At 40.8% G+C, this 27,502-nt stretch overlaps 1 protein-coding gene across 4 annotated transcripts in view; it reads right to left on the bottom strand.

Annotated features, from left to right (window-relative positions):
* The window catches only part of LOC118299874 (rho GTPase-activating protein 42), a 60,802-nt gene that overhangs the window by 12,339 nt on the left and 20,961 nt on the right, over nucleotides 1-27,502 (bottom strand). For all 4 annotated transcript variants that reach the window (XM_035623953.2, XM_035623954.2, XM_035623955.2 and 1 more), the window contains exons 4-9: nucleotides 10,140-10,211; nucleotides 3,555-3,656; nucleotides 3,190-3,300; nucleotides 1,793-1,897; nucleotides 894-1,023; nucleotides 446-546 (exon numbers count right to left, since the gene is read on the bottom strand). In XM_035623953.2, the coding sequence (XP_035479846.1) occupies nucleotides 446-546; nucleotides 894-1,023; nucleotides 1,793-1,897; nucleotides 3,190-3,300; nucleotides 3,555-3,656; nucleotides 10,140-10,211 (621 nt within the window). The remainder of the gene's footprint in view (nucleotides 1-445; nucleotides 547-893; nucleotides 1,024-1,792; nucleotides 1,898-3,189; nucleotides 3,301-3,554; nucleotides 3,657-10,139; nucleotides 10,212-27,502) is intronic.

Genomic DNA, 27,502 nt, shown 5'->3' with positions numbered 1-27,502 from the left:
TGCGATTGGTTGATTTAATACACAAAGTATTGAATCATTCTAGCTCGATTATTTGATCTGCACAAAGTCTTGTGAAGTTTTCAATGAGGCTAGCCTGTTCAGTTGATGCCCTAAAAAAAGAGATCTCAGTTAAAGGGTTATTTTCATTCCTTGTGTTCCCTTTTCTTGTTATTTGTGTATTTTGTTATCTTTGAAACATTTTTTCTCTGCCTTGAGTTCACAAGTCTTTTGTGTTCTGTGCCCAATTTGCAGTTTTGTCATCTTGACTTTTTTTTTTCTTGCTTTCGTTTTTTCCCTCTTGGGTGTGATAGTCTTCTAAGCCTCAAAGAGGTCCTTGTTTCAACCCACACAGATCATACTGGCTCAGTCTGGTTCTCCGCTTGTAGCATTTGTTTGTTAAACTAAACTAAACCAAACTAAACTAAACCAAACTAAACTAAACTACCTGTTTCCCAGCCGACTTATTTTCAGTGTTGCTCATGGTAAAGGTCTTGCTTCCTTTCTCGTATGTGCAGTAGTGACGTGTCCAAGTGCATCCCAGAGGACCTAGGACAGAAAAAGAAAAACAGAAAAAAGATCTCACAGGCTTCTGGAAAGACTTCTGAAAACCTATTTGCAATTAAAAGATGATGAATCAAAAGTTGTTTATCGCTGCTGATAAAAATCTACTATTTGTGATTCCCCCTCCCTTGTTTGAGAGCACATCAAAGCGAATCCGAAAAACAGGATGAATTATGAGCTCTGTGTCAGACGATCTCTTCTGCAGAGGCCTGGGAGAACTCGAGGCATGTTGATGGTGATGGATGCATAACTATGCACTTATGAGTGAGGCTTGGGGGGTTAGAGAGTGTGAGAGGGCCACGCTGGCTGGGTGCCCAGCTTGAGAGACTCACGTTTCTCCTGGACGTACAGGAAGCCCTCCATCGTCCACTGGCCTGGGGGCTTATAGTCCTGATCCGCAGACCTTATCCTCCTCATCAGCTTCTCCACTTCCTGCTTGGTGCTCACAAAGTTGTTCCGTGTCTGTGTGGAGAATGTGGGATTGTGTTACAAGTGACACGCTGTGTGTGTGTGTGTCGGCATTTTCTTTCTCCCTTGTGACGTCTCATCTCGACAGTATCCTTGTTTTTTGCCAGCGACAACAAATACAGGAAAAATTTGTCACACAAGTGACAAATGATTTGTGCGGCTGCGGGAGAACACCTGAGGTAAGGAATAACACGTTGGGAAACCATTTGGGAAATACAAACACTGCACCGTATTCGAACACACCCAATGTATATTGGAAAAAGAGGATTCCACATTAAGACAGATACTCCGTTTTTTTGAGTCAAAAAGCTTAATGGGCATGAGGCGGTTTCATATCACCTAGTAGAGAAAAGACGAGACAACACCCCCTTCTCCAGCTCCTATAAGAGCTCTCTGCATTTGAAGACAAGGAGAGAGGGTTATGGAGTGGAAATTGCCCGGGCAATTTTGCAATTTTGGTCCTCAGGCTGCCAGAGGTGAGGTCATAGTGATGGGAGGGGGGTGGGCCTGTCAGCAGCTGTAGTTTACTGACTACTTTTTTTTTTTTTTTTTGACACAGTAGCATTAAATGGCCCGCAGCAGCTGCCTGCAAACGCAACACTCAGGAAAAGTATCGATCCACCATGCAGCAGAGGACCTCATTTAATCACACAGCTATCCATTTGTGAAAACTCTGCTTGTTATGTCAGCGTATGATAAGCTGCGGAATCTGATTACGTGGCTGGTCGCTTTTTGTGTACAACCCCGAGGTGTTGAGACTCACGTTCTGTAGGTTGAACTGCAGCTGCTGTTTGTAGGGCTCAAACTCGTGAGCCAGCTCATATCCTTCATGGTAGAACGTGAACAAACCCTGAAGGAAGGCCAGGAGCTGGAGGGGAACAACATTTAAGGGGCGATTTACTTGATTACCAATTCACACAGCAGCACATTTAAAAAAAGCTATATTGCAACCAACAGAAACAATATTGACTACTATAATCACACAATGATCATATTGTATCGCTAAAAAAAAGGGGATTTTTATTTTTCAGCCATGGATTTAATTAAAATACTGTCATCTAAAAACCACATGATTTGCTTTAATTGCATGCAGTCAATCATAGCACATCCAGAGGCACACACTCTGAATATTGACTTTTTGGGTAAAAATAAGTATCTTGATATTAAACAATATTTAATTCGTAGGAAAAAAAAGTTTAGATTTAAAAAGCTATTTCAATGCAGTACAAGAAAGTTTCTGAAAGTTTTGAGGGTCTTTATGTCTGGCAGATACTTATCTTATTTTCTGTATGTCAAAGAAACATCATTGACCATTGCAGAAAAGGCACTGGCAGTGTTGTTGAAAGAAAAAAAGGAAAAAAAAACAGATTTCATCTCTAGCATATAGGATCCCGCAAACATAGAGCTGCCTTGAGTCACATCCTCAGACATAACCGCTGATTTGATTTCTGGGATGAGGCTTGCAATATCAAATGTTCAAGGATGAACCATCTTATCTGTGACCAGATTCATCACAGGCAAGGCTGAGCCTTGTCATTTTTTCCCCAGCACTCCCAGGGCCTGCAGATTTACATTTCTGGCCTGGGTTCCGGGCGAGCTGACAGTGGAGGTAAACAAATGGGAGCGGGGGCTTTAAAAAATAACCGCTTTGCTCCCGTCTCACGTTCCCAGACATTTAACACCTCGAGAACTTACCGTTTCCTGCTAACTGCTCTGCTAAACATGTTAGAATTGACCAGACGCATCGGTTAGGTGTGGGCTTTTTATAGAGCCTCTGAGTTGCACTTGCACTTTGTCTTGTTTGACAACAACCGATTAATTCAGCCTTTACCCACTAGCTTCCCCAAAAGAACCGACTGTAAAAATACACAGCATTTGTTGTGAAGATGATTAATGTGTGGGAAATACAGGCACAGACAGAGAATGTACCTGTGAGAGATGTATAATTGTGTTGACTCAGGAGAGGATAGCAAATATTTTAAAAAGTAAAGAATCTTTGTAAATACTGCAGCTAAAGGGTCATTTTTAAATATTTGCCACTTTAACTTATCTCCTGACTAAATACTGTTTATAGCAAAAAAGGAAAAAAAGGGCAAGCAATTACTGCATCTTCTAACTGAGCAGAGTGATATGTATGTCACGTGTGCCACATTCTCTCACCGGCTCAACAAACTCGAATTTCTTCTTCTCTTGCACTTCTTGTATCTTGAAAACATACTCGAGGGACGCGTCATAAAAGAGCTGCCTCTCCTTGTCAATCTGTGCGTCGGCCTGGGAATGGACAAACAAACCAGGGTCAGTGCCATACCAAAGACAGGGGTCAAGCTGAGAGGGGCCTGTGTGGACAGGGAGTCAACGCTCACAGCACAGCACCTGGAGACCGTGTGTGTGCTCAGAGGGGTACTGAGCGGGGGGAATGGCGCACAAACAAACGGCTTTATTCTTAGGCAGACACACAGCCAACCATGAAACGGCATTATTTAAAGGCATGATGGCAATGAGAAAGCTTGTTTGGGGTTTTTTACCTCCTGCAGATACGCCTCCTTCTTTTTGGATGACAGGCTCAGGTGCCTCTCGAGGGTGGAGTAGTATTTCTCTGTTTCCTTATCGAATTTCTTCTTCCCCTCCTACAAAAAGATCCACGAGACACATGACAGGGCTTAAACATGACCAAAGAATGTGTCATGTACTGTTGCGGTGTAGGGTGTCTGTGTGTCTGTGCGTGCGCATGAACAGCCACTAGGTGGAGGTCTTACTGCATTTGTCCATGCCACTGGCCACATGAGATTTAAAATTCATATCAAGAGATTATTAGGAGCCATAAAAGTGGCATATGACCGTGTAATGACGGGCGGACAGTGTCGGCGTGGTCAACAAGGACTGCGCATTATCAACGGGGCTTCTGAGAAATAAACGCTTTTATTCCCACAGTGCCCCAGCTGGGGACATAGGGTCACAGCAAAATACATAACAGTGAATCATCAATAGCATAATGCATTCGGCACCGTCACGGACAGGACTGGCTGGATGCTGTTTGAAGTTTCCTTCCCCGTCATACTCCACCTGCAAAGACAAGTCAAGCTCTGTAGTGCCCATTCACGATAGTCCCCGGACTCCGACAGTGTCCCACGAGGCTCTGAGGAGGGAACAGGAAATGGGCTTTTCATGCCAGATGCCCATCTATATAGCACATGGACTGAGAGATTGAAAAGTGCCCTCAAAAAAAAAAAAAAAAAGCTCCACTCCACAGGCATTAATCAAACTCTACCCAGGTAGAGAGAACCTGTCTGTGTGAGGGCGTCCAAGTCTTTTCATCTGCGAGTTTGACCTCTAAATGAAGCTTTGTCCACTTACAGGTCCATCTCACTTCATGCACACATTCGTTAAGTGGCTAGTGGAGAGGCAGAAAGTGTCGCGGCCGCAACCAGACCTCGCTGGTTTGTTTTCATTTCCACGGCCCTGAAATTTAGCAAGTCCAATTAACTAGTAGCTACTGATACGACCTAGAAGAGTGTTCTGCCTCAGCAGCCCCCACAGCAGCTGAGCACAGCCGAGGGAAGCCGTAACCCTCCTACATAACTGTAAAAAGTACAGCACAAAAATCAATAGATAATTTCATGTAGTAACATCTTATTTCCATTTTTCTTGTCATGTCTACTCCAGGAAGGATCTTTTCAGGACAAGTGGGGTCTATAATCACGCATATGATCGCTATTCATAAACAATGAGAAAATAAACGGGTGGATCGCAAAATAAACATATGATTTGATTTCAAGTTGACAGGAAATACATTTCCCTTAAGGATTGAGTGTTGTTTGTTATTTTTTTATTAGGAAACAAAAGGGAGCTGACTGTCTGTCATTGTGACTTCCGTTGAAGTGACACTATTTTGTGAGCATGCACACAACTGACGCCCGAGGAAAAAGAACAAAAAAAACAAAAAACAACAAACGCACACACACTCCGAGAATTGCACAGGCACATGCCCGCACTCCCTCAGAGGGGATCAGATTAGATTAAGAACTTTAGGTGTAGCCGAGCCCCGCAGTCCCAGCAGGAGGGAATCCACCAGCACTGCTGACCGGTGACAGTGTGCCAGAAAACACCTCACAAAGAAAAGGAAAAAAGGAAAAAAAAAAACCTCCGTGTGGTGACTCAGAGCTGCAGTGAGTCTGTGAGGCAGAGCCATGCAGACTGACTAGGTCGCACAGTGTCCCGCTTTTTTCCTTTTTTTTTTTTTGATCTAGCCAGGACCTGTATAAACCGATGCTACTGTAATGACACCCTAGCAAAACACCAGGTGTTTGTTGGTTTGTCCATGTGTTGCGTGTTACGCCCCCCCCCCCCCGATATGTTTGTGCAATGACAGCAGGATATGAGCCATCTCAATTGCAGAGAAGGAGGTTGCAGTGGCAGAGGCAAAAAGGCTTTGAAGACCAACACGTGGCGGCAGAGGACACAGATGTAGATAGATATACAGCACAGTACACCCTGAGGCACACATGAGGTCCCCGAGTAATCAGCTGACTGAGACTGGATCCAGTCAAAGCAGGTCCCGACACAAAACACACATGGACTTAACACTTGGGAGATTTCCTCATCGGATTTCTTTGTTCGCACTCATGAATAACCCAGACGCAGGAGGAGGACATTCTGATGCAGATTCGTCTGCGGTGCTATTCCCGCCTGGAAAGGCTCATGTTGCTGTTAAGAGCGCTCTGATGCCAGCTGTATTATAGGTGAGTTTGCTAATTCGCAATATCTTATTGCAGAGAGGGACGAGAAAAGAATGTGACATGACACACAGTCAGTTTCTTCCGGTCAACTGTTGTTCCCAGTTTGCCACTGAAAATATTCTGACAACAGGCATGTGGTTGGTAGCAAATACCAGTTTTGACACTGGCCCTAATGAGCCTCAGGGCCATCACTTCTGAGCCTCATCTCCATGGCAACAGATGCTAGCGGCGAGGGAGGTTGAATGTGCTTTTATATATGTGTGCGTGTGTGTGTGTGTATAGAGTAAAGAACCCTGATGTCACACACAATCACAATACATTGGCTCACATCGGTCCAACACCCTGGAATAATACAAACATCAATGGTTAGCGTGAAGAATATTTCGCTACAAGATCATTTTTGAATGGATTTCTCTGAGCGGCGACACGATAGGTAGACGCCTACAACCGATCTCTGGGAGCTCATAAGAGACATCTAATTGGAGGAGGGGTCCAGAGTTGTGATTAAATAGCAATGGCCAAGTTATTCTGATGCTCCACCACACATGAGCTGGTCTCGTTCTTCCGAATGGGAGACAGGGAGCAAGAGAGCAGAAGGTTTCGGTTTGAGTTGAGAGACTTTGCCTGCAAAGCCAAAAATGTCTCCTGCCTTACCTGGAATCCCACTTCCTGGGGAGTCATCACAGACGATGGCTAATTTACATGAAATAACTACATACATCCGCTTCTGAGGCAAATTGCAACTGAACATTTATATATATATATTTAAAAAATGACAGTACAAAGAAAGGCCCCATATATACTGTGCACATGTTGCAGGTAAACAGTGACATTTCCTTTGTATCTGATCTCAGTAACTCTTGTGAGGTGTGAGCAAAGCCGCAAGGAGAGAAAAAACAGGTATCTTCATAAGATCAATCTTCAAAAGCTTCTTTATTATTATGGTGTGAAATAAAAATCTTTCCACAAGCTCTGCATAAATATGTCTACACTGAATCCTATAGAGCTCCCTTCGGCTTCTCCCTGTCAAGATCAAGCGAAACCTCGTTCTCGCCACCTAGCTGCAGAGAAAATGAGAGTGAGGAGACAATTTGAGTCAACGGGAAGTTTGGAAGTCCTTGTTAGGATTACTTGTTTCAGACTGTCAAAAAAACAGTAGATAAGATTCATTATTTCAAATTATACATGCAGAATGCTTTGGAATTACCACATGTGCAGGCCCTTCATACTCTAATTTAATGCATATTCCTTTTGCAAAAGGGAAGAAGCTTATATATTTACAGTGGATGGCTGCTGCAGGTAAAGACAACCTCTCAAGGTCTACCTCGACTGCCTTGTGAAATTGTTTTGATCAGGAAAGCAATCAAAGTAATTAACATGTAATTAGTTTGATTGTTTTTATGGTGTTTCTGCTCTATTGGGACGCACACAGAGGAAGATTATGGGGCCGACATGGGAATAATGGAAAGAATTCTGTTTAATTAGCTTCGCATTAATCATGGATTTTGTTGTTTTTCAGCATTAAGTTTGTGTCATCTGCAGAGCTGTTGTGTTAGTTCTTTCTCCTTCTTATTAGTGTTTCCAAAGCCTTTTTGCAGTTTTGTCTTCCTGCAGTGTTTATTTCTTTGATTAATCGATAATACATTAACCCGCAATCTGCAAAGTCTATTATGTATGTATGTATATCATCATGTTGCTTTTAATGGCTTGACTTGTGCAGCATTTCAGGACAGTAAGAATAACTGTGCAGTGTAGTGGGCAACAGTAGACATATTTATGTTATGATAAATGGTGTGAACACGTCTGGCCAAAGTATTCCCAAGAATTTAATACAAGTATGACACAATATATTCATAGCCTCAAAATTAAATTCCAGTGAAAATCCTTCTTAAGATCAGTCTTGCCCAAACCTTTAATTTCCAGTGGGATTTTTTTTCACAAATCAAAAGAGATCAGTAGAGGAAATGCCTGTGCATAAAGTTGGCACTTGCCTTGGCCTGCTGACTAACCACAACATCCCAAGATTATTGAAATATACAAATATACTTGTACACATATTTGTATGATTGAAAAGTGTTGGTGCAGCCCGCAGCTCACAGTCTCTTGGTTAGCATATTTGGGAATTTTGCATGAATTCAAATGTCATATCTGCCACTAGAGACCAGGACCAGCCAAGAACAAAATTATCTGATACACTCTTTGCAGGACAAACAAGCTCAAATTATTGGTGACCATCTGACTTCCATCTGGGTCTGTTTGCACTAATTCTTCACACTCAGCTAGAGGGCGGGGGACCCCCATGGTGCCCCTAATGTTGAAGACCCAAGGAGGGAATATAATACTGTCAAAGTTTCAGAGAACAGGAATGCCAACCACCAGTTAGACCCCTCTGGTGTTTTTTTGAGAAAGTATCACAGGGGTCTGTTTAAATTTCAAGCCCTTAAAAAAAATCTGACAACACACAGATAGTGGTGCGCCCGTGTGGACCCAGCTTAAGGCAGTTTACCTCCAATTGTTAGCAAATTAGTGGATGAACAGAAGCTGACCATGTTGACGCAGTGAAAACAAACTATGTATAATGTACACTGAAACCAGGACAGATTTTCGTTCCTTATTTCAGTTCTTTGTCTCGCAAGTACCAAACAATAATTCCAGTTCTACATCATGCCTCAGCTGCAAGCACAGATGGTAAGTCCATGTTTCAGTTAGAGTTTGCATGGCTTTCACAATGTGTACTTGTTGTACTTTACACTGTGCAAGGTTTAGGGGGCTTTATTCCAAAACATGGTTCAGCCCGGTGTGAAGCAGACTGTGCCTAATATGTCCTGTAGCGCAGCGCTCAAAATGCTGGCGTGTTACGGCCATGGAAGTGTTGTGCTTGTGCCTAGGAAGCTGATACACTGGTACGTAACCTCAGTGGGATTACTCGCACTATTCCCAAATAAGGCAAGAGCTCCCCGTCAGAGTCCCTCTGACGTTCGCAGACATGAAGCGCAGTAACTAGAAGGGTCAGACGGCCTGCAGATCTCTCCCGATTCTCAGAACAGTGGAAAGTTGCTCAGCCACTCGTGAAGTCTGCCTTTTATCTCCCTCTAGTTGGGCTAATGTTTGACGGGGGATGGGCCGTAGGAGGAGAGAGCCATTAGGAGGAAGTGGTCGGAGGAAATAAGAGGTAGTGGGAGTGACGGGGGCTGTGGCTTTTAAGAAACCATTTTCTAAATATAGAGAGGAGTCGGTGCAATAACACTGAGCATTGTGATGGGGGAGTGAGAGAAAGAGATGGCAGCAAAATGTGCCATTTCATTACGGTAGATACGTGTGATGGCTGAGAGTTGAAGTGACAATGATTATTTAGTCTGGCCACTGAAAAGGAGAGTGATTGATGTTCACTTGTCTACGGCAAGCAGAGAAATAGTTCCTTTTACATTACATGTTGGCTTGTGAAGAAGTATAGTAAAAATACTGTTTTTGCAGACCAGCGGCTGTCAAGTCTTGTAAAATAAATCACGCTGGGTCAGAGTCTGACTTAAGGGCTGGAACGGCCCTCACACGGGTGATGGCAGTGTAAAGATGCGCAAATGATTCACTGAGTCCAGTGTAGAGTTAGCGATGGACTCAGAAACTCAGTGGGAGCTCTGTATGGAGGCTCGAGATCTATCAGCTTGTTCACGTCTGATCTCACCAAGGGAATGACCACAAACAAGCTGCTGCATTTTCATTTCATGCCTTTGTGTTGGCCAGGAATGAAAGCGTAGCTTGTAGCAACAAACCCACACTTTTCTTTGCAGTCAACTCCAGCTCCAACAAAATATCCACTGTGGAACCAGGGTGCCCTCAAGCAACACTCTGCAGAACCCCCAACTGATATCAATCCTCTACATTCAATAGGTTAGAGAGAAATGCATTACACATAAAAGGATTACAGTAATCTGATTACAAAAAATGGTGAATGCTATACACTGGATAGGGTTACATATACAATTAAAAAAGCATTTTTAAAAAGGATTTGCTCCTTGATCGAGCAGAAGTATCTCTGAAGTTAGAACGGTGCTATTGAAGATGGTGACAAAGTATTTGCACATTTTAAAAATATTTTCTATTTGCATAGAAATACGTGAAAATTAAATTAAATTAAAACCTTTAATATCACAGTCTTCGAAAGGTGATAATCTTTTAATATCACACGTTATATCTTTGGTAGCCACGATTAGTCTGAGCGAGCCACCACTCTACGCAGTGTAACAATTTCCTTTCAATGATTTATGTACTGCGTGGAAGATGAAGATGGAGGAGGAGGAAGAGAAGTGAGAGTGTGAACACACGAAACATCCTCCGCTGTGCAACTGCTAATTGCATCCGTAGGTGGTCTCTTACCTTTGCGACGCCGATTTGCTCCTTCCGGAATTTTTCCAAGGGCGTAATCAAAACATCATCGGCATTCTGGATCTGTAATGAAAAATGATAAAGAGAGCAACAGATGTCAGACTGAAAGATGTGACCCGACTCACTGTAACCCTCTGAATTATTTAAAATGACTATCAGAGGGGGGGGGATCACAAAAAAACTTTAATCTAGTAATCATTCACTTGAATTACACAGAGTGTATGGCACACAGGAAATTTAGCACTTAGAATTATCCCACCCAAGTCAAATACAGATGCTTTGAGCCCCAACACAAGTGGAGGATAGAGCAATCACATCGTTTAATATCTCTTAAACCAGTGACAATGAACAATGCATTACTGTGAGGTTCTAAAATGGGTATGGCAGAGATAAGCGATAGAGCACTCAACAATGGTCCTGCTCGATGGAAGAAAATGAAGCCCTTTTATGTGAGCTGTGAAGCACCGGCATTGTCAAACCTCGCAGAAATATGACACGGCACGGCAGATGAGGAAGCTTTACAACCGCAGCCTGCAATGCATTAAACATTTTCTTTTAGGTTTGTCTCCACATATTGGTGACCTCGCCTGTATCACGACCAGAGTAAAAAAAGTGTCTCCTGGAGGCTCAACCTCTCCCCTTCCAGACAGAAACAGATAAGGTGAGATATATTGTGCCAATTACAGTCTACGCTCAATCCTAGCAGGTGAGCATTTCGGAAAGGTGCCATTAAAGTGCTCCTGTATTTCCTGCGGATGGGTTTTCATCCGCCAAGATCAGGTGACATCAGACTTGCGGGGCCACTCTGCGGGAGGCACTGTCGCAAATGACACGGCTCTTGGGTTGATTTAAGGTGTTATTCTGTACAGTGAGTGTATGTTATAAACTAAGGGCTTAGCTCTATAATACAGCCATGATACCAGCAATAATTTAGAGGTGTCGGCTCAGATGAACTATCAGCTCCCCAGCTTCAGTCATCTGAACACACACTGACTCTGGAGTTTTTGTTTCAAACCATTAATCACAGCGCAATTTTCATTGTCCCAAAATAATTCTGTCTGCTCCATCACCCAACCAGAATGAGTGACTTCAAAAGGAAGCTTCAATATCGCTGACATTACACTAATAACACTGGAATATTTGTGGTCCTTTCTGTGTTTCGTATGGGATTTTTTTCAGCAGCGGGGCATGGCAGGCCAACAATACACACACACACACACACACACACACACACACACACACACACACACACACACACACACACACACACACACACACACACACACACACACACACACACACACACACACACACACACACACACACACACACACACACACACACACACACACACACAAATATAATTTAATGGTTCACCATTATTCAATCATTGTATATACTATTAACACATGTTTGTACAATTTCATTAACTCTGTGTGGGCTCCTGGCTTAAGGTGGAGGGGGAAACGGGAGACTAACTTCGAGCTAGGCTGTCGGAAACTGTACGTTTCTCCGCATGAAAGTTGGTTTAACTTTTACTAAATGTTTCGACAGATCCCTCAAGTTACGGCCTTCACTTGCAGAACATGTGTTGCACTTGCAGGCATTGTCTCCGATGATTTTGGTGAAGGACAACCAGACTTTCAACCATTTTGCTCTATTTGCCATTGCCACTTCGGAGCAGGTCTGTGTGTGGAAGACAGGCAGTGAGAGCTGGCCCCGCCCCCTGCACAGGACAGGCTCTGACCCGAAACAGACATACACAGATCTCTCCTCAGGATTGGGAATGGCAGAATAGCAAAAATTCTTCATAGACGAAGGCAGAATGCCAGTTTTGGTACCTATCCCTAGTGTCACTCAGAGATTCTAGAGCCCTCTGTCGATGTGTCTTATCGTGTCAAATTAGAAGCCATCGCAGAGTCGTGTAATTGCAACTTCCACACATTTAATAACATTTTGAAGCAGCAGCTGCAATAATTTTGCAGCGGCGGCCTGTCGCCATTAATTACTGTCAGACGTATCACACACCAAAATATAACCTTACCATTTTAATATGATCAAGTGCTGCAAGGTGACATTAAGTTTAACAAAATAGCCGGTGTATATTGAACAAGCGAATGAGATATTTTAGAAAATGACAATGTTTGAAATAATTTAAAGTTATGTTTAAATTGGGGAGCAACTCCACCAAGTGTCATGACACAATATCTTTTATTTACAATCAGTCGCTTGTGGTAAATCTGAATGTACAAAGAGATCATTTCACATACAACATAACCACACACTCCAGATAAATCACTAAAAGCTACTTCTGTAAGATAAACCAAGACAATAAAGGTCCAACTGAAACTCCATTAAGAGTGTAGAGGAAATTTGATTCTCATCAAATCTAACTGTTATAATCCTCCAGTCATATCGAAGTCATCGTGCTATCTACTGTGTCAACAGCGAGAACCATGCTACTTTGTCAATGTGATAATGTAATTTCCTCCGTCTTATCTCCTCATGCTTTCAGTCTAATTGAGCCTGCAGTATTACCGTGCCTTCAATGTAGGGTTTCTAATACCATTAGCTTTTCTCATTTTCAGTTAAATGGACAGGCAATTAAACAAACAGCGCTTTAAGATTCAGAGACTATGGGCAAATATTTAGAAGACGAAAAAGTCTTGTTCTTTCATGTATTTCCATAGGGTTGGATGTTGAGCTAGAAAACAATGCAGAATATACACTTTAAGCGTTCATAAGCATTTGAAGATTTCAGATCGGTTTGGATTATCAATTTCCAATAAACTGATTCAGATATTTATACTTGAAGGGAGCCAACTTATTTAAGACTCGATGGATTACTTTCAAACTGGCATTGTGCCGAATGCCCTCAGCAACAGCCTCTCTCAACAGGATTAAATCCATATGAGCGAGCACAGTGTGACGCTTGAAAGGATGCAGTAGCGCTAAGCAATTTCATTACTGGATGGGGAGAGGAATGTCAATGTGCTCTATTTGCCTTGCCCCTGCTTTTACCAGTCCAAATATCAAGCGGATCAAAAGTGTTGCTCTGAGGTTAATTTGCAGAGACAGATCAGAACGCCACCACAACCAGACCATATTGAATAGAGCAAAGTGTTGAAATTTCTTCTGACATCTGTCAAAATATATATTAAGAATTAGTTGTGAATACATATCTGGAAACAAAACTAGTCCTCTCTTCCTTACTCCTCTATCTCCCCATTAAAAATACCCTGAAGGACTCTACCTTTTTTTCTTCACAATTTCTCTCAAAATTGTGCTGCAAACATTATCATAGATGCCAAAGAAGTCAATAAATATGTGTGTGTGTGTGTGTGTGTGTGTGTGTGTGTGTGTGTGTGTGTGTGTGTTTGCTCGTAGGTCACAATCACCATAGCATTTAACAGTGAATTGCTGACTCACTGGGTACGGTGTGTTAGTGTATATGGCAGTAAATAACCTTTATAGGATTTTTACCCTCGCCGTTTTGACATTGTGTTAACAATGAAAAGCCAACATAATACACCTAAGGCCCTTCTCCTTGGCTGCAAAACAACTAAATCACTTTCCATATGAAAACACACAAACATATATACACATCAGCAGTCCTGCCATATTTTGCTGTTTGAAGGGGTGTCATAAAAGCATGCTCGGTTATCGCGCCGCACTATCATTCAAATGAAACAGCTTGTTTCTTTGCTTGTTGTTTCCCAATTTCACAGAGCAAACTGAGAAGAAGGTTCTGGAAAGAGGTAACTAGGCCTTGATGAGTCTGCTTGCCAGTCAAAATCTGCAAACTATGACAACTTAGCAAAAGCCTCCGACAGAAACAGACGTTTTTAGATCTGATTTAATAGAGGATTGTTGCCAGCATGGACTCTTTTTAGAGTCTGTTGTACAAGCAGATTGAGTAAATGAAGAGACGAGGAGTCCATAGATGACAAAACACCAACATTTAGTCTTATCAGAGACAAATCTTGAATTTTCAAAGTGTATGTCTGATATTTAACAAGCTAAGGATTTATTGGATTATTTGACAAACCATATATACTACTGGAAGTTTGTTTCTTATGATACTAAAAGCACCGTCATGAAATTATGCTCTACGGGTCTTTTTAAGATTAAAAAAGCAGTAGACAACTTTCCTCCCGTAGTGTGGGCAAGTGCTATTAACGTTGGCGCTGCTGTCGCCAAGACTGGATCACTTTCCATATTAGCAACCACTTTATCATAACAGAATATTTTAACCACTGCTTATTATAGAAATGCCCCCACTACAGAACATGTTCTTAGTTTAGATAATCAAACGAAAAATGAATCAGAGATGTTTGTTTTTGGAAGCCAGCAGCATTGGTAGGAACATGGTAATGGCTACCAGCCTGACGATTTCAGTACTATAATAAAGTCAGAGTGAAAGAACAGGTTCTTTTAAAAAGTAGAAAGGTTTTGGTAATTACTGATCTAGTAGAAATAATGCCAACTGAGAGTCAGTCAAGTCCTTGAGCTCTCCCTTAAGTTGGACTGGCAGTCAGGAAATCCTCGACGAATCCGCCACATTAATGGGCCAGTGGACCGTAAAAAAAAGAAGTTTTTACTGTCACCGTAAGTCTTGTTCCTGCGGAATTTCACAGATGGTGTCATTACCTGTTAGCCATTACATTGTGCAGTCAACATTTACGTCATAATGGCAAGTGAAAAAGCGGAAAACCTTGTTCCAATGCCACTTTTAATCAAGAACAGTCCCACATAGGTTGTCTTTTCACCTTGAAACCATGCATACTGAAAGTGGCCTTCGTTCTTGGAAGTGATTACATTTTCCCATAAGGCCCCTCATCCGAGTTTAGTGTGAATCATTGACTAAAGCCTTTGAGACTGAAACGCAGCTGATCTGAATGTATAATTATACAAATTTATTGAGTGTTAAATCCAGGAGTGAGAAGTAGAGCTTGAGAGGGACGCACGTGTATTCCTCACGTATAAAGGACGGCCTGAATGCCAGACATCTGCCCTTCTTTGTCTTGAGCCGTATTTATAGCAAATGATAGCCAGCAGCATCGAATAAAATGAGCAGCAACACTCGCACCAATAACCACAATGCAACCGAAAGGAATTTGTCAAGGTCATTTGAGAAGTTGTAAGCAAACGAACAAACTAATGTGTTAAATGCATAAAAAAAAAAAATATATATATATATATATATATATATATATATTGCCATCATCAATATTACAGTAAAATATTGCATTGCACTCTGATGGTTGGATAAGACCTTAATTAAAAGAAGGGTGCTATAGCTGTGTTGTTTTAGTCCATTCTGTTTGTGTGTGTGTGTGTGTGTGTGTGTGTGTGTGTGTGTGTGTGTGTGTGTGTGTGTGTGTGTGTGTGTGTGTGTGTGTGTGTGTGTGTGTGTGTGTGTCTGGGGAAGGGGTAAGCGTAACAGACATATTGCAGGGTTAAATCTCTCTGTGGTGCAGCACTGACACTTGCTGCAGCAGAGGCTGAAGAAGAAATCATCCTCCCCTAACTTTTATGAGCTATGAAATAAAAACAAACCTTCTGGAGACAGAGTCGCACAACATTGTGTGAGTGGAAGTGACACATCTGCCCTGCACATTTCATCAGAGTGCAAAGCTGCTAAGCGAGGATATGAAGCAGCCGCTGAAATGGAGACAGTCGCTGGTTTGTGGGTTCCGTGAGGATATTCTGTTATTTAAGTACAGTGCGGTTGCCTGTGATATATATTGTAATGTTTGTTGATACCAGAGTAGGAAAGCTGCAGAAGAGTTGTTGACTGAGTCTGTTCATCCTAGCGCATTAAACCACTCTATACAAATAAAGAACTGTGGTATTCAAAGAGCCAAACTGTAATTTTTATACAGAAAATCAAAGACTGAATTACAAAAATTACAGTAAACTGATCAGGAGATGACTTATGGCTCTGGCACCCACAAAACGTTAAAGATCAGATCCTGAAGTCGTAATATTTCCCTCAGTGATAAAGAACAACCAATATCATATTATTTTATATCATTTTAGATGAGAATAATCATATAAATACAGTAAGACATACTTAATATTCCTAACCCACAACCAGAGAGCTGCCCACAGGATTTTAAAGTCACTCCAGTTTGCCTTTGTATTGTGTGCAGGTGTCGACTGTTGAGTTATCTTGTAATTCCGTGCCAGTGATAACGATCACATATATCATACCCTGTAAAAAGAACGCTGTGTGGTACCTTTCTGTTGCTTATTGGGGAAAAGTTTGGAGTTGAGCACCTACTCTCAGTTTGGCCAATTCAAACTTATTGCCAATGGAAAGACATAAAAAAATGAAAATTTAATGAACCCCAAATATTGATAGACACCAATTCCCAATAATCAATATGGTGAATTTCACTGAAAAAAACCATCCTGTTATTATCATTTTATTTTTCCTCACTTTTAATAAGTCACAGAGAAAATAGACAATAAAAATTGTATAAAATCCAAAATATTGAAAGGCATCACTTCACATCCCAATTATCAAAGCAGTGAGGTTTTAGTTTTACTCCGGGAATGAAACTGATTCCTAACTTAGGCAAACTCAAAATTGAGAAACAATACAAATTAATGAAACACAAATCACTTCACTACCTGATTGAAATAACTGTTAAGAGTTCTGCTGCAGAAACAAACTGATTACAGACAGACGGATGGGCCGAGGGAAATACCAATCACTATATCTCTACGCCAGGGGATAAAACTGATTTTCTCTCAAAGGCATCAGGAAATTTGGTCATCGGGTGACACCTGTGTTAACATTTGGATCATTGATTGTGCCTTGCCACATTAATGAAGACACCATATTTGCACAGCTAAATCTCTGCTTATGTTTACTACTGAAAGCCGTATTACTGTGAACAGATAAGAAGGCTCAGCAGGAATTACAACTGACTAAGTTAAAAAAAGATATATAATATTATCTACTCATGACAAAAAAAGTCATATATGTGAGTTGTGAGTGGACCACATTATATTATGTGGAGAGAGCCAGTACAAAAGTAGGTCCGTCCGCACACTGCAGTCCCAATGCACTGAAACTAAACATTAACAACAGCAACCCAACTGTCGCCATAAAAAATTCAATTGGATCCTAAAATATGAAGCTGTCAGTAAGTTAGTAAAGCTGACGGGCGAAGTTTACCGAGAACCCTGAGTGAGCGAGATAATTTGTCTCCTTAAGTAACATAGATATTTAAGGGCCATTTATCACAGATTAATTAACGTATGCCTGCTGAACCTTCAGGTTAATATATCAAACCATAAAGATTCTCGCCATTGCGAGGTATTTCAGCAGGCCCCGACTCCGTGGGATTCCAGTACCTCCTTAGCACAAAAGACCGACAGGAAATATATTATGTCAGCCAAAAAAAGGGCTTCTCGCAACTGTCTAAATGCCTTCTCTGCTCGCCAAACGTGAATCTGTCTGCAGAGTGACTGTTTGCATCAGAGGAGAAAATGCTTTCCATCAGAGGGATCCGTGACCTTGCTCTTCTGAAGTGACACATAACGAGGCATAAAGCCGAAAGGCATGAGAGCCGAGGGAAGTAAAGGGATCACTGCAGTGCAGCACCAACAGGTGTCAGCTACATTGGGACTTGTCCTCCTGGTTTGTCTCAGCCAACACGTGGTCTGGTCACCGTGGCTCACTTGTTGAAATAACTTACTTATGCCAGGCAATCAGGATGATGGAAGGTACTCATGATTTTTTTTTTAAGAATATTTGTTCAGGTGAGCAAAAAAAAAAGATTAAACATCATATACACTGACATACACTGAGATAGGATAAATAGATTTATTACATTTCATTACCTCCTAGTAATCTGCTACAGCAAGAAATTGCTAAGCTTTTATATTTTTTATTTATGTCAATTCATATGATGACGAATGACAGATTTACTCAAGGTAAACTGTAGATCGTGTCTCGGGTCATATTTGGTTGCAAAAGTAAATGTATTACTTCACTATATGATGTAATTTTCTGACTTTTAGGTGATGTAATTCCTAGAATATATGACCATGTATTATTATTATTATTTTATCATACATATTTTTTAAATGTAATAATCTGCAGAATCTGGAGATTCCCACCAACTGGTGAAAATCTGTAATGTTAAGTTACTTTTGTCCACACACAGAAAGGGGTAGAAACGATAGAAACACATGTGTTCTTGTTTATTTATTTAACACTACTGTAATCAAATGAAACATTTTATACATAGTATATATAGGTATGTGTGAAAGAGAGTTGAACATTGTGACATTCAGTACAGGGATTGAGGTGAATAATGATATAAGCAGTGATATCCCAGCTGACACTGAGGTTCATTGTAGCTGTGGGGGTGGGAGTGAGTGGGAGGCACAATGGTCTGATACTATTCATTCCACATACTTTGCAGACTTTCATTAAACAAGCCACCACCAATGCTGCTCAGAACAATGACTGCCTTTATCTCACACTGTTGTTTCAGGGTCAATGGGACATTCCTCAGTTCAGAGTCCGCCGCAGAGGGTGGCCAGAGTTACTGTACTGTTAAATCCTAAAACAGCAGCAGACAGACACACACTTTTAATCCACTTGGTTGCACTTCTGTGGCACGGATACATTATGTATAACTGTATGTGTTTAAAGGGCTGTTGAAGAAAATGTAAACCAGTGGAAAAACTCCCAACATGGGAAACAAACTGCAACACGGTGCTACAAATCAGCACTTAAGGGACGACGAGGGTTTTTGTTCTTCATCTCATTGACGTAAACTGAATTACAAGATGCATTTTGCACTCATTACGGAGAGAGAAAAAAAAGGATGCCACAGCAGTGGCAGTGTTTATCTATTACTACATGTTTTTTGAGTGTGTTTTCCTAATTAAAAAAAGGAAAATGAGGAAGAATTAGACCCTAAAAAGTGACTCCATGTCATTCATATTCATCACATTCCCTAATGAGCTTCTATCAGGGTATAATTTTAAGAGGTTGATTTAACCCAGCTGGGCTAAGCTTTCTTTAAAAAATCTGCGTCTAAAAATTGCAGTATGTGTTGACATGCGCAGGGAGCAGATCTGTAACATGTTGCACGTGTGGAATAGATTAATCAAAATGCCTGATAATGGACTTGCTGAACAAACTTGACCTTTAATTGGGTTTTTTAATATAATTATTCTTAGACAAGGCAGACTTTCTAGACAAATTATTAATTTGGTAGTAATTAGTCGTTCAAATTAAAACGACACTATTTGAGAATCATAAACAACAAACAGTTAGTCTAAATTAAACCAACGCAGAGAACCCAGTCTGATGTGGTGTATTTAACCAACCGGAGCACTATGTCACCCTTCACCTGACCAGAGCACAGAGGTCTGTCTCTGCTCCGTTGAGATGGGGTGTCTTGCCCTCTGGCAGTGGAAATTGGACGCTCCCATTCAATTCCAGAGGAGAATAGAAAGTGTCACCTGTGTGATCTTGGGGAGGTGGAAAACGAATGTACCTTTTGTTCTACTGTCCATTATATAACACAATTTTAGATAAAAAGGCCATTTTAAAAAAGATCTACAGAATGTCCTGATTTGTCTTGTGTCTGATGAATATAGACTATTTTCAGACATTGTGTTTCAGCCAGCTCACTTTGTGCCAGACGCTCACTAACAGCCTATGATGGTGTTTTATGTTGGATTGTGTTCTCTATGTATTGAAGTATATTAAAATAGATTTTTTTTCACTCTCTTATGTTATTTTTTGTTAGGTTTAAATATAACCTGACTCTTTATATATATGGGATTTCAGACTATTTTTCTGAAGTATTATAATGAAAAAATTTGTATAACTTTTTCATGCTTACTTGTTGAATTATGTTTATAATAACTTTTTTACGCCGATCACTGACACTGAAGGTTTGAATCATCTGTGTATTTTTGATTTGACCATGTACAACATTGAAACTGAAAAATTAGTTTTACAAGATATTACTGAAGATTCAGAATGAACTCTCAAAGCATGCCACGGATATACACAGATCAGCCACAACATTACTTGTAATTGTTCAAAAAAACAGTCGCACTGTCTGTACTGAATGATTTGAAAGTCAAATAAAGAACAGGAAAACACAATCTGTTTTACACAGCCGCCACAGAAGGCTCCCTCCCCTGGGGATATGATCCACACTCCAAAAGCCACAACATCAGGGCCCTGCCCTTCCACTCCTAAATGCCATCCATCCTTAGCAGCGCTGAACCTTCTCAAACCATGCAGAACTTGAACCACTTTCACTGTTTTTATGTGGTTGAAAGGGTTATCAGCGGGGGAATTACAGCAGAAATCTTCTTTTTTTTAAAGATACTATTTCGGGAGAAGTCTTAAGCATTGAATAACACACTTGGGTAGTCGGTAAGCCAATCACAAAAAGTGAACAAGCAAAAAGATTTCAGGCCTGGCCAACCGCCAAGCCAACAGACAATAAAGGGTTTCATGCTTCACAAGGCCTGTGGACATTGGGCTACTGCTAAGGGTCCCTCCGATGCAGCAAAGGGCACGTCAGATATACAGTATGCTAGTTAACATTCGGGGGCTCGATATAAGGCATACAGGTCTCCTCTGCATATGCTTTGAAATGTCTCTTACACTAACTCCTATCAGTCTGCCTCCTTCTATTTCTAGTTCACAGATTCAGTCCAGATGTGAAAAGGGAGTACAGTCAGTAGGGGGGGGGGTCTGCTGCTGATAAAAGGTTTACACCCACTCCATGTATAGTACAGTAGCATACTACCCATTGGTAAGATCAGACTACATACAATTAGTGAACATGTGTTCAGTTGACAAGCGATAATTGAGTTCTGCACACCAACTGCTTTCACATGACACAAAGACCAGAGTGAAACTTTCCGGTCATCTGCAATTTTCTGCCTTTTTCAGTCAACCAGATGCACACACTTCGGCCGCGAGGATCTGGAAAACATTGTGCTCTCTCGTGAGGTCAGATAGCAAAGGGTTTATTGTAAATACACCACATAATAAATCCTTTTGTTACAATATTTGAGCCAACGACAGACAGCTGAAAATGCCTGTTTAGCACCTCTCTCCATGGAAACCACACATACCTCATTGCAGTTTGCTGCCATTCCTGATTTTGAAACACCCTTGTAGCTTAAAAAGAGAAACACGATGTCCTGCTTGTAACTGGAGTAATACGTTTCTCTGATAGGGCCGTCACAAACCAGCATACAGCACAGGTAAAAGTCTGGATCTCACTGAAGACCTAACTCTGCAGCTCACTTTCAGAATAAATGCCAGACACAACCACAATCGTTTCTTTGTTGTTTCTCTCCACCTGCTACGCCTCTGCTGAGCTCGAGAGAATCTTTATGAAATCTAATGAATACACTGGACATGGTCGTAGCTCATTTTGACACCGATGCAAGTCACGAAAGGGAACACCGCCTTCAAAACTCTGTTCTCTATTCTTTTCGTCCGTATGGAGTCAAAATAATTAGCTTGTCGCCACCAAGATGTATTTTATTGTAAAAAAACAAGAAGAAGTAGAAGAAGAAGAACAACAACAATGAATTATTTAACAGCTGTGGAAAAAAACATCCGTTATATGTGTGGCAACATCAAATAGTCTGAGCGCTTTGAAAGAGGTGAGAAGCTGCAACACTGATTTAATGACTGGTGTCAGAAAATAACATGCTCACAATGGATTTATCACTTGGAGAAACACTTTGCTGTTTGCTCCTTGTTTTTATTCGACAAAAAAATTGAGAGGAATCAAAATATAATTTGACATCATTAACATCATTGTTTCTGGTTGCACAACTGGACTCATTTCAGCTCGAGCCTTCGGGGTGGATTCATTATGTCTTAGAGCATGATAAACTATCACACAACACCTGACACCACTCGATCGTACTTGACAAACATGATTTGTACGAGTCTTTTATCACAGTTCTTCGATATCTGAGAATTACAGGGTTTATGTAGACTGTAGTTGGAGAGGTTAGTGCTGAGTGCTTGCCACTCTGTGAAAGTGTTGTAATGGAGCAGCGCACAATTTGCAATTTGTACATAAAACTCAACAGAAACTTGTACAATACTTTTAGAATATGAACTGAGTAAACGCTCCAGGTCCTTTAAATTCAGTCTAGAGACAAAAGAAGCCTGCATTTCCAATATATTACATCTGAATTACTACATAACTTTATGCTCATTAAATTTCCAACACCAGAAGGCTATTACAGTATTTCAAAAACTGCTCACTGGGCTTATTCCCATAGTGTATTTGTATGTGGTGATATATATCAAAATAACAGCAGCAGGCTTGGGAAACAAACATTTAAAGTAAAGTAGAACATGAGAAAGAACAAAAAAGTAAGTTAGGAAGCCTTTGGGCTGGTTAGCTACACACTACAAGACTTTGCTGTCTTGTGAGTTCACACGTCTGACGGGCGACGGGGGGGTCACACACTACAAGATCTTTCACCAGGCGAAACGCCATTATGTCTAGTATGTGTTTAAGGGCTGTTGAAAAAAAATGTAAACCCGTGGAAAAAACTCTCAACATGGGAAATAAATGCAACACAGTGCTACAGTAGAAATCAGCACTTGAGGGACCACGAGGGTTCTTGTTCTTCATCTCATAATAATGATGCCACAGCTTGTTGGATGTCGCCAAGCTGTCTAAGCTTTGAGAAACAGCTCTGAAGAACACACATTTGTCCATTACTACATGTTTTACGAGTGTGTTTTTCTAATCAAAAAAGGAAAATGAGGAAGAATTAGACCCTAAAAGGAGACTTCATGTCATCCATATTCATCACATTCACTAATGAGCTTTTTCTCTGTGTCTATCATAGATGATGAGCAGGGTCTAATTTTAAGAGGCTTGTTCATATTCACAAGTTATTGATTTAACCTAAAAATTGAAGTATTTGTTGACATGTGCAGGGAGCTGATCTGTAACATGTTGCACGTGTGGAATAGATTAATAATGGACTTGCTGAACAAACTTGACCTTTAATTGGGACTTTTAATATAATTATTCTTAGACAAGGCAGACTTTCTAGAGAAATTATTAATTTGGTAGTAATTAGTCATTCAAATTAAAACGACACTATTTGAGAATCATAAACAACAAACAGTTAGTCTAAATTAAACCAACGCAGAGAACCCAGTCTGAAGTGGTGTATTTAACCAACCACAGCACTATGTCACCCTTCACCTGACCAGAGCACAGAGGTCTGTCTCTGCTCCGTTGAGATGTGGTGTCTTGCCCTCTGGCAGTGGAAATTGCACGCTTCCATTCAATTCCAGAGGAGAATAGAAAGTGTCACCTGTGTGATCTTGGGGAGCTACCTTTTGTTCTATTGTCCCTTAGATAACACAATTGAGATATATAGGCCTTTTTAAAAACGGCCTACAGAATGTCCTGATTTGTTTTCTGTGTCTGATGAATGTAGACTATTTTCAGACAGTGTTCCCTCTAGCTCACCTTGTGCCAGACGCTAACTTTGAGCTAGTTAGCTACACACTACACGACTGTCGAACTTGTCGGATCGCTGTGCAGATCACCATCACACTACACGACTTGCTGTCATGTGAGTGCATACTACATGTCTGACTGGCGACAGGGGGTCACACACTACAAGATCTTTCATCAGAAAAAAAAAAACTAACCTCATTATGTCTGGTCTCCAAAAAAGACCCCCCCCCCAAAAAAAACCAACTTCTGCAGCTTTATGTCATGGTCTGACTTCCCCTTGCACTCGACAGCAAATCAGCTGATTTGCCGATACTTTTATAAAATGTATAAATCTAATTTTACACACACACACACACACACACACACACACACACACACACACACACACACACACACACACACACACACACACACACACACACACACACACACACACACACACACACACACACACACACACACACACACACACACACACACACACACACACGGACTGAGATAAAGTTACAGAACTCTCCAGACATATGCATAAATAATATTGCGACAATATTGGCCAAAAAGGGGACCGAATGATTCCCCTGCTCTTCTGTGTCATCCTGCTTACAAATGACGCCTTTTCTTTATCTCAAATCTCACCCTGTCCTGTGCTATGATTGGCTGGAGTCGACGAGGTGTCTGTTAGACTCTCGAATCGTTTCTTGGAAGAGTTCACACAGATTGGTGACTGCCGAACAAGCTCTGATTTGGTTCCGATCTGTTGGCAAGCTGCAACATTTGTCGGCGAACTAGGCTTTAGTAAAAAAAGAAAAACAGACTTAGCGTTATAGACCAAATACATATTTCTCAGTGGTGGATCAATGATTCATCCAATTTCCAAAGTTTGTTCAGCTTGATTCATAACAGCAGAACAGAGCTTAGCTGTATCTCTGGATAGAGTTCCTGACCTTAAGAATCGTAAATTCCCAATGGTGCGAATAAGGTCAATTTAATTCTAATTCATGAGTTTCTAGTGCTGAGTCCTTGTATATTTGGCCTAGACTACATACAATAGCACATTTAATAATTATGCTTAAGCTTAATATACTCCAAGGTGGATGTGTCATGAGAAAATATCGGAAAAAAATACTTGTGTCAGTCACAGTCCTGGCAACCTGCCGAATAATCACTGAACTACTCTGTAGTACCTACTCTGCTGTAGTTTGACCTTTATGTAATGCGGCGAGTCAGAGTTTTAGACCTCCAAGTGAGGTGAGTCATTAGCAGTTTATAGTTTATATATGGCAGTAGCACAGAAAAAAAAAACTAAGAAAAAAAGTTTCTCATTTCAAAGTAAGAATCTGTGTAATCTTCTTGGAAAACTTCACCAAAAAGTTGTTTTTCATATCGTGGGGGCTTTTAAGAGTTCTAGGTTTACAGCTGTATTTAAAATTCATGCAAGTGGAGAATAAGCTTTGCTTCCTACATCTCCAACATTAAAAATCAACCAACAGCTCAAAGTGCAGGGATCAGTGGTGCTTTTTTGTATATTCCAGTGATCTGATGAGACAGAAGAGTGTGAAGACTAAAGAGATGATGTAAAGAGGATGCTTTCCGAGCAAGTAGGGATACAGCATGTGAGGAGGTGTGTGTGCGTGCGTGTGTGCGTGCGATATGAATAGGTTTTTACGTTTTAAATCTTTCACAGCCGGATGAAGTACTGCATCCTATAGCACGTACGGCTTTGATTTATTAAGTTCATTTCCACTACTGTGCAATCATGCATTTTGTTGTCGTGTAAGACTTTTACTCAGCTGTGGTGTCATTTAATTTTCTATTATCCAGTTCAGACATGTCTCTGTTTGTCATCTTGATTTGTTTTTGTTTATATATAAATATGTATTTGTCATCTCTCTGAATTTCCATTATTTATGGATACAAATGCAGGAATCACTCCAAAAATCACTTGTAAAAACAGTGTTTCGTCTTGCAGATTTTTGACCCGCAGATGTGTCCTGTGTGCACCACTGCACCAGCGAGCGGAGGCGCAACCATATGCTAGCCTAGTTTGAGACACCAGGGACGGTGAGAGCCAACCCGCCCTGCGTCAAATCGAGTTCACTGGCGAGTATGTCACAACCTGTTTTTGCAACCTGGATGATTCTGATCAACATGTTTGAACCCAAAAATGTATGTTCTTTTGCTACTTTCTACTATGCCAGTGCAGTGCTTGTTCTTAACATTTACTTGGCCTGTGGTGTTGCTGGTTGCAGCTTTCTTCAACAGCAAGTGATCAATGACGTCACTTAGGTTGATGAGTCCCAGTTAGGTATAGAATTTATTAATATTGAATTTTTCACGTCAAAATTGCACCAATTTCGCCATTGCACTTCCTTGAGCTGCAGACATGCCAACTTTGAAGTGATGTGATGAATAGATTTTGAGATAGACAAATAACAAAATACATGCAGAGATTGCTCCGATACAGAAAGATGACACAGCAGTGACTTAACGAATATTATTAACGAATAAGTCGTTAATAATATTTTGCTTCTCAGGTTGTGATTCAAGCAGTTATGGTGAGATCACTGTCTTAAAGACAAAGCGCTCGAAAAGTATCAACAGCGAATGACAACAACCCCAAGGACCAAGAACAGTCACAGTTTGTTCTGCATCATGTGTTCTGCATCAAGTAGCCAGATATGAGTAGTTCAAAGTGACATGGGTATGACAGGCCACGCATTAATTTACAGTAGGTAAATAATCTTAGTCAGAAAATAGTCAGAACACCCCCCCCCCCCCCAAAAAAACAACTATAAAAACCAAAACCAAAAGTCGTACAACAGGCTATATGTATTTATGAACAGTGAATTTATACGTGTCAACTTGGTTAGGGTGACATTATTCTGTTGTGACCAGGGTGACCAACATCTTCCAAGGTAAACTCTTTCTATCATTAAATGTAGTGGCACCATGAATGTCAGGATGTAATGCTGACACGGACGTTACACAAACTTGAGCCTTCACATTGAGATCTAAAGAACGAGCCTCTTCGTTAGCAGCTGCTATACACAGAGGTACATTAACTGTGGGTGTTTTTATGGGAATGACGCCCTGTTTGAGAACTTCAGTAGTTAAATCACATTATTCTCTTGTTCCTAGAGTTATCCTAAACTTGTGTTGGTCCTTAAAGTGCCATCTGGGCTCCCCAATTTAAGTGTTATTCCAATCTAAATCTTGTCAGCATCAAATACTCACGGCTCGGTAGGATGAAAATAAAATGCTCTAAAAAGTTTGTAGTGGTCGGAGAAAAAAAATCATATTGAAAATGTCTCAGGTTGTTACAAAACCTATGACGGCAAACTTGCTGCTGATCACATTTGCTAACAGACTTGGTAAATTATGTTAAGTATGCGGACGAAGCGAATGCCCTGATTTAAGGCACTTTTCTGTATCACCGTCTAGCAATGTCCACTTAAACAAATCAAATGTCAAGTGCAGGCCCAGGTTTTTTTCTACACATCCAGAGCCACGCAATGACAAAGTAAAGAAAGTTGTGCAGTGAACTTAGCTGGTACGCCAGCTTTAAAGAAGTAAGAAGGTAAACTGTTTTTTGTTTTTTATTCAATGGACTTGAATTTGGTTCTTAGACCTTGATATTTTCCCACAGAATATAGAATTATACTGATAAACATACAAAACTTGCATGCGCTGAACACAGTTACTGACTTGTGTACAGCCAAAGTGGCAGAATCCACAGGTCCTATTAGTGTCTCTTTTTGGGAAATGAGAGGCTACATTGTTTTTCATTTTTATTACAAAAAAAATTATCTCATTTTTTTCTGTTCATAGTTTGCATTGGGG

Source organism: Scophthalmus maximus, chromosome 11, assembly GCF_022379125.1.
Source record: "Scophthalmus maximus strain ysfricsl-2021 chromosome 11, ASM2237912v1, whole genome shotgun sequence".
Classification (NCBI taxonomy): domain Eukaryota; kingdom Metazoa; phylum Chordata; class Actinopteri; order Pleuronectiformes; family Scophthalmidae; genus Scophthalmus; species Scophthalmus maximus.
This window is presented reverse-complemented; position numbering and strand designations above follow the sequence as displayed.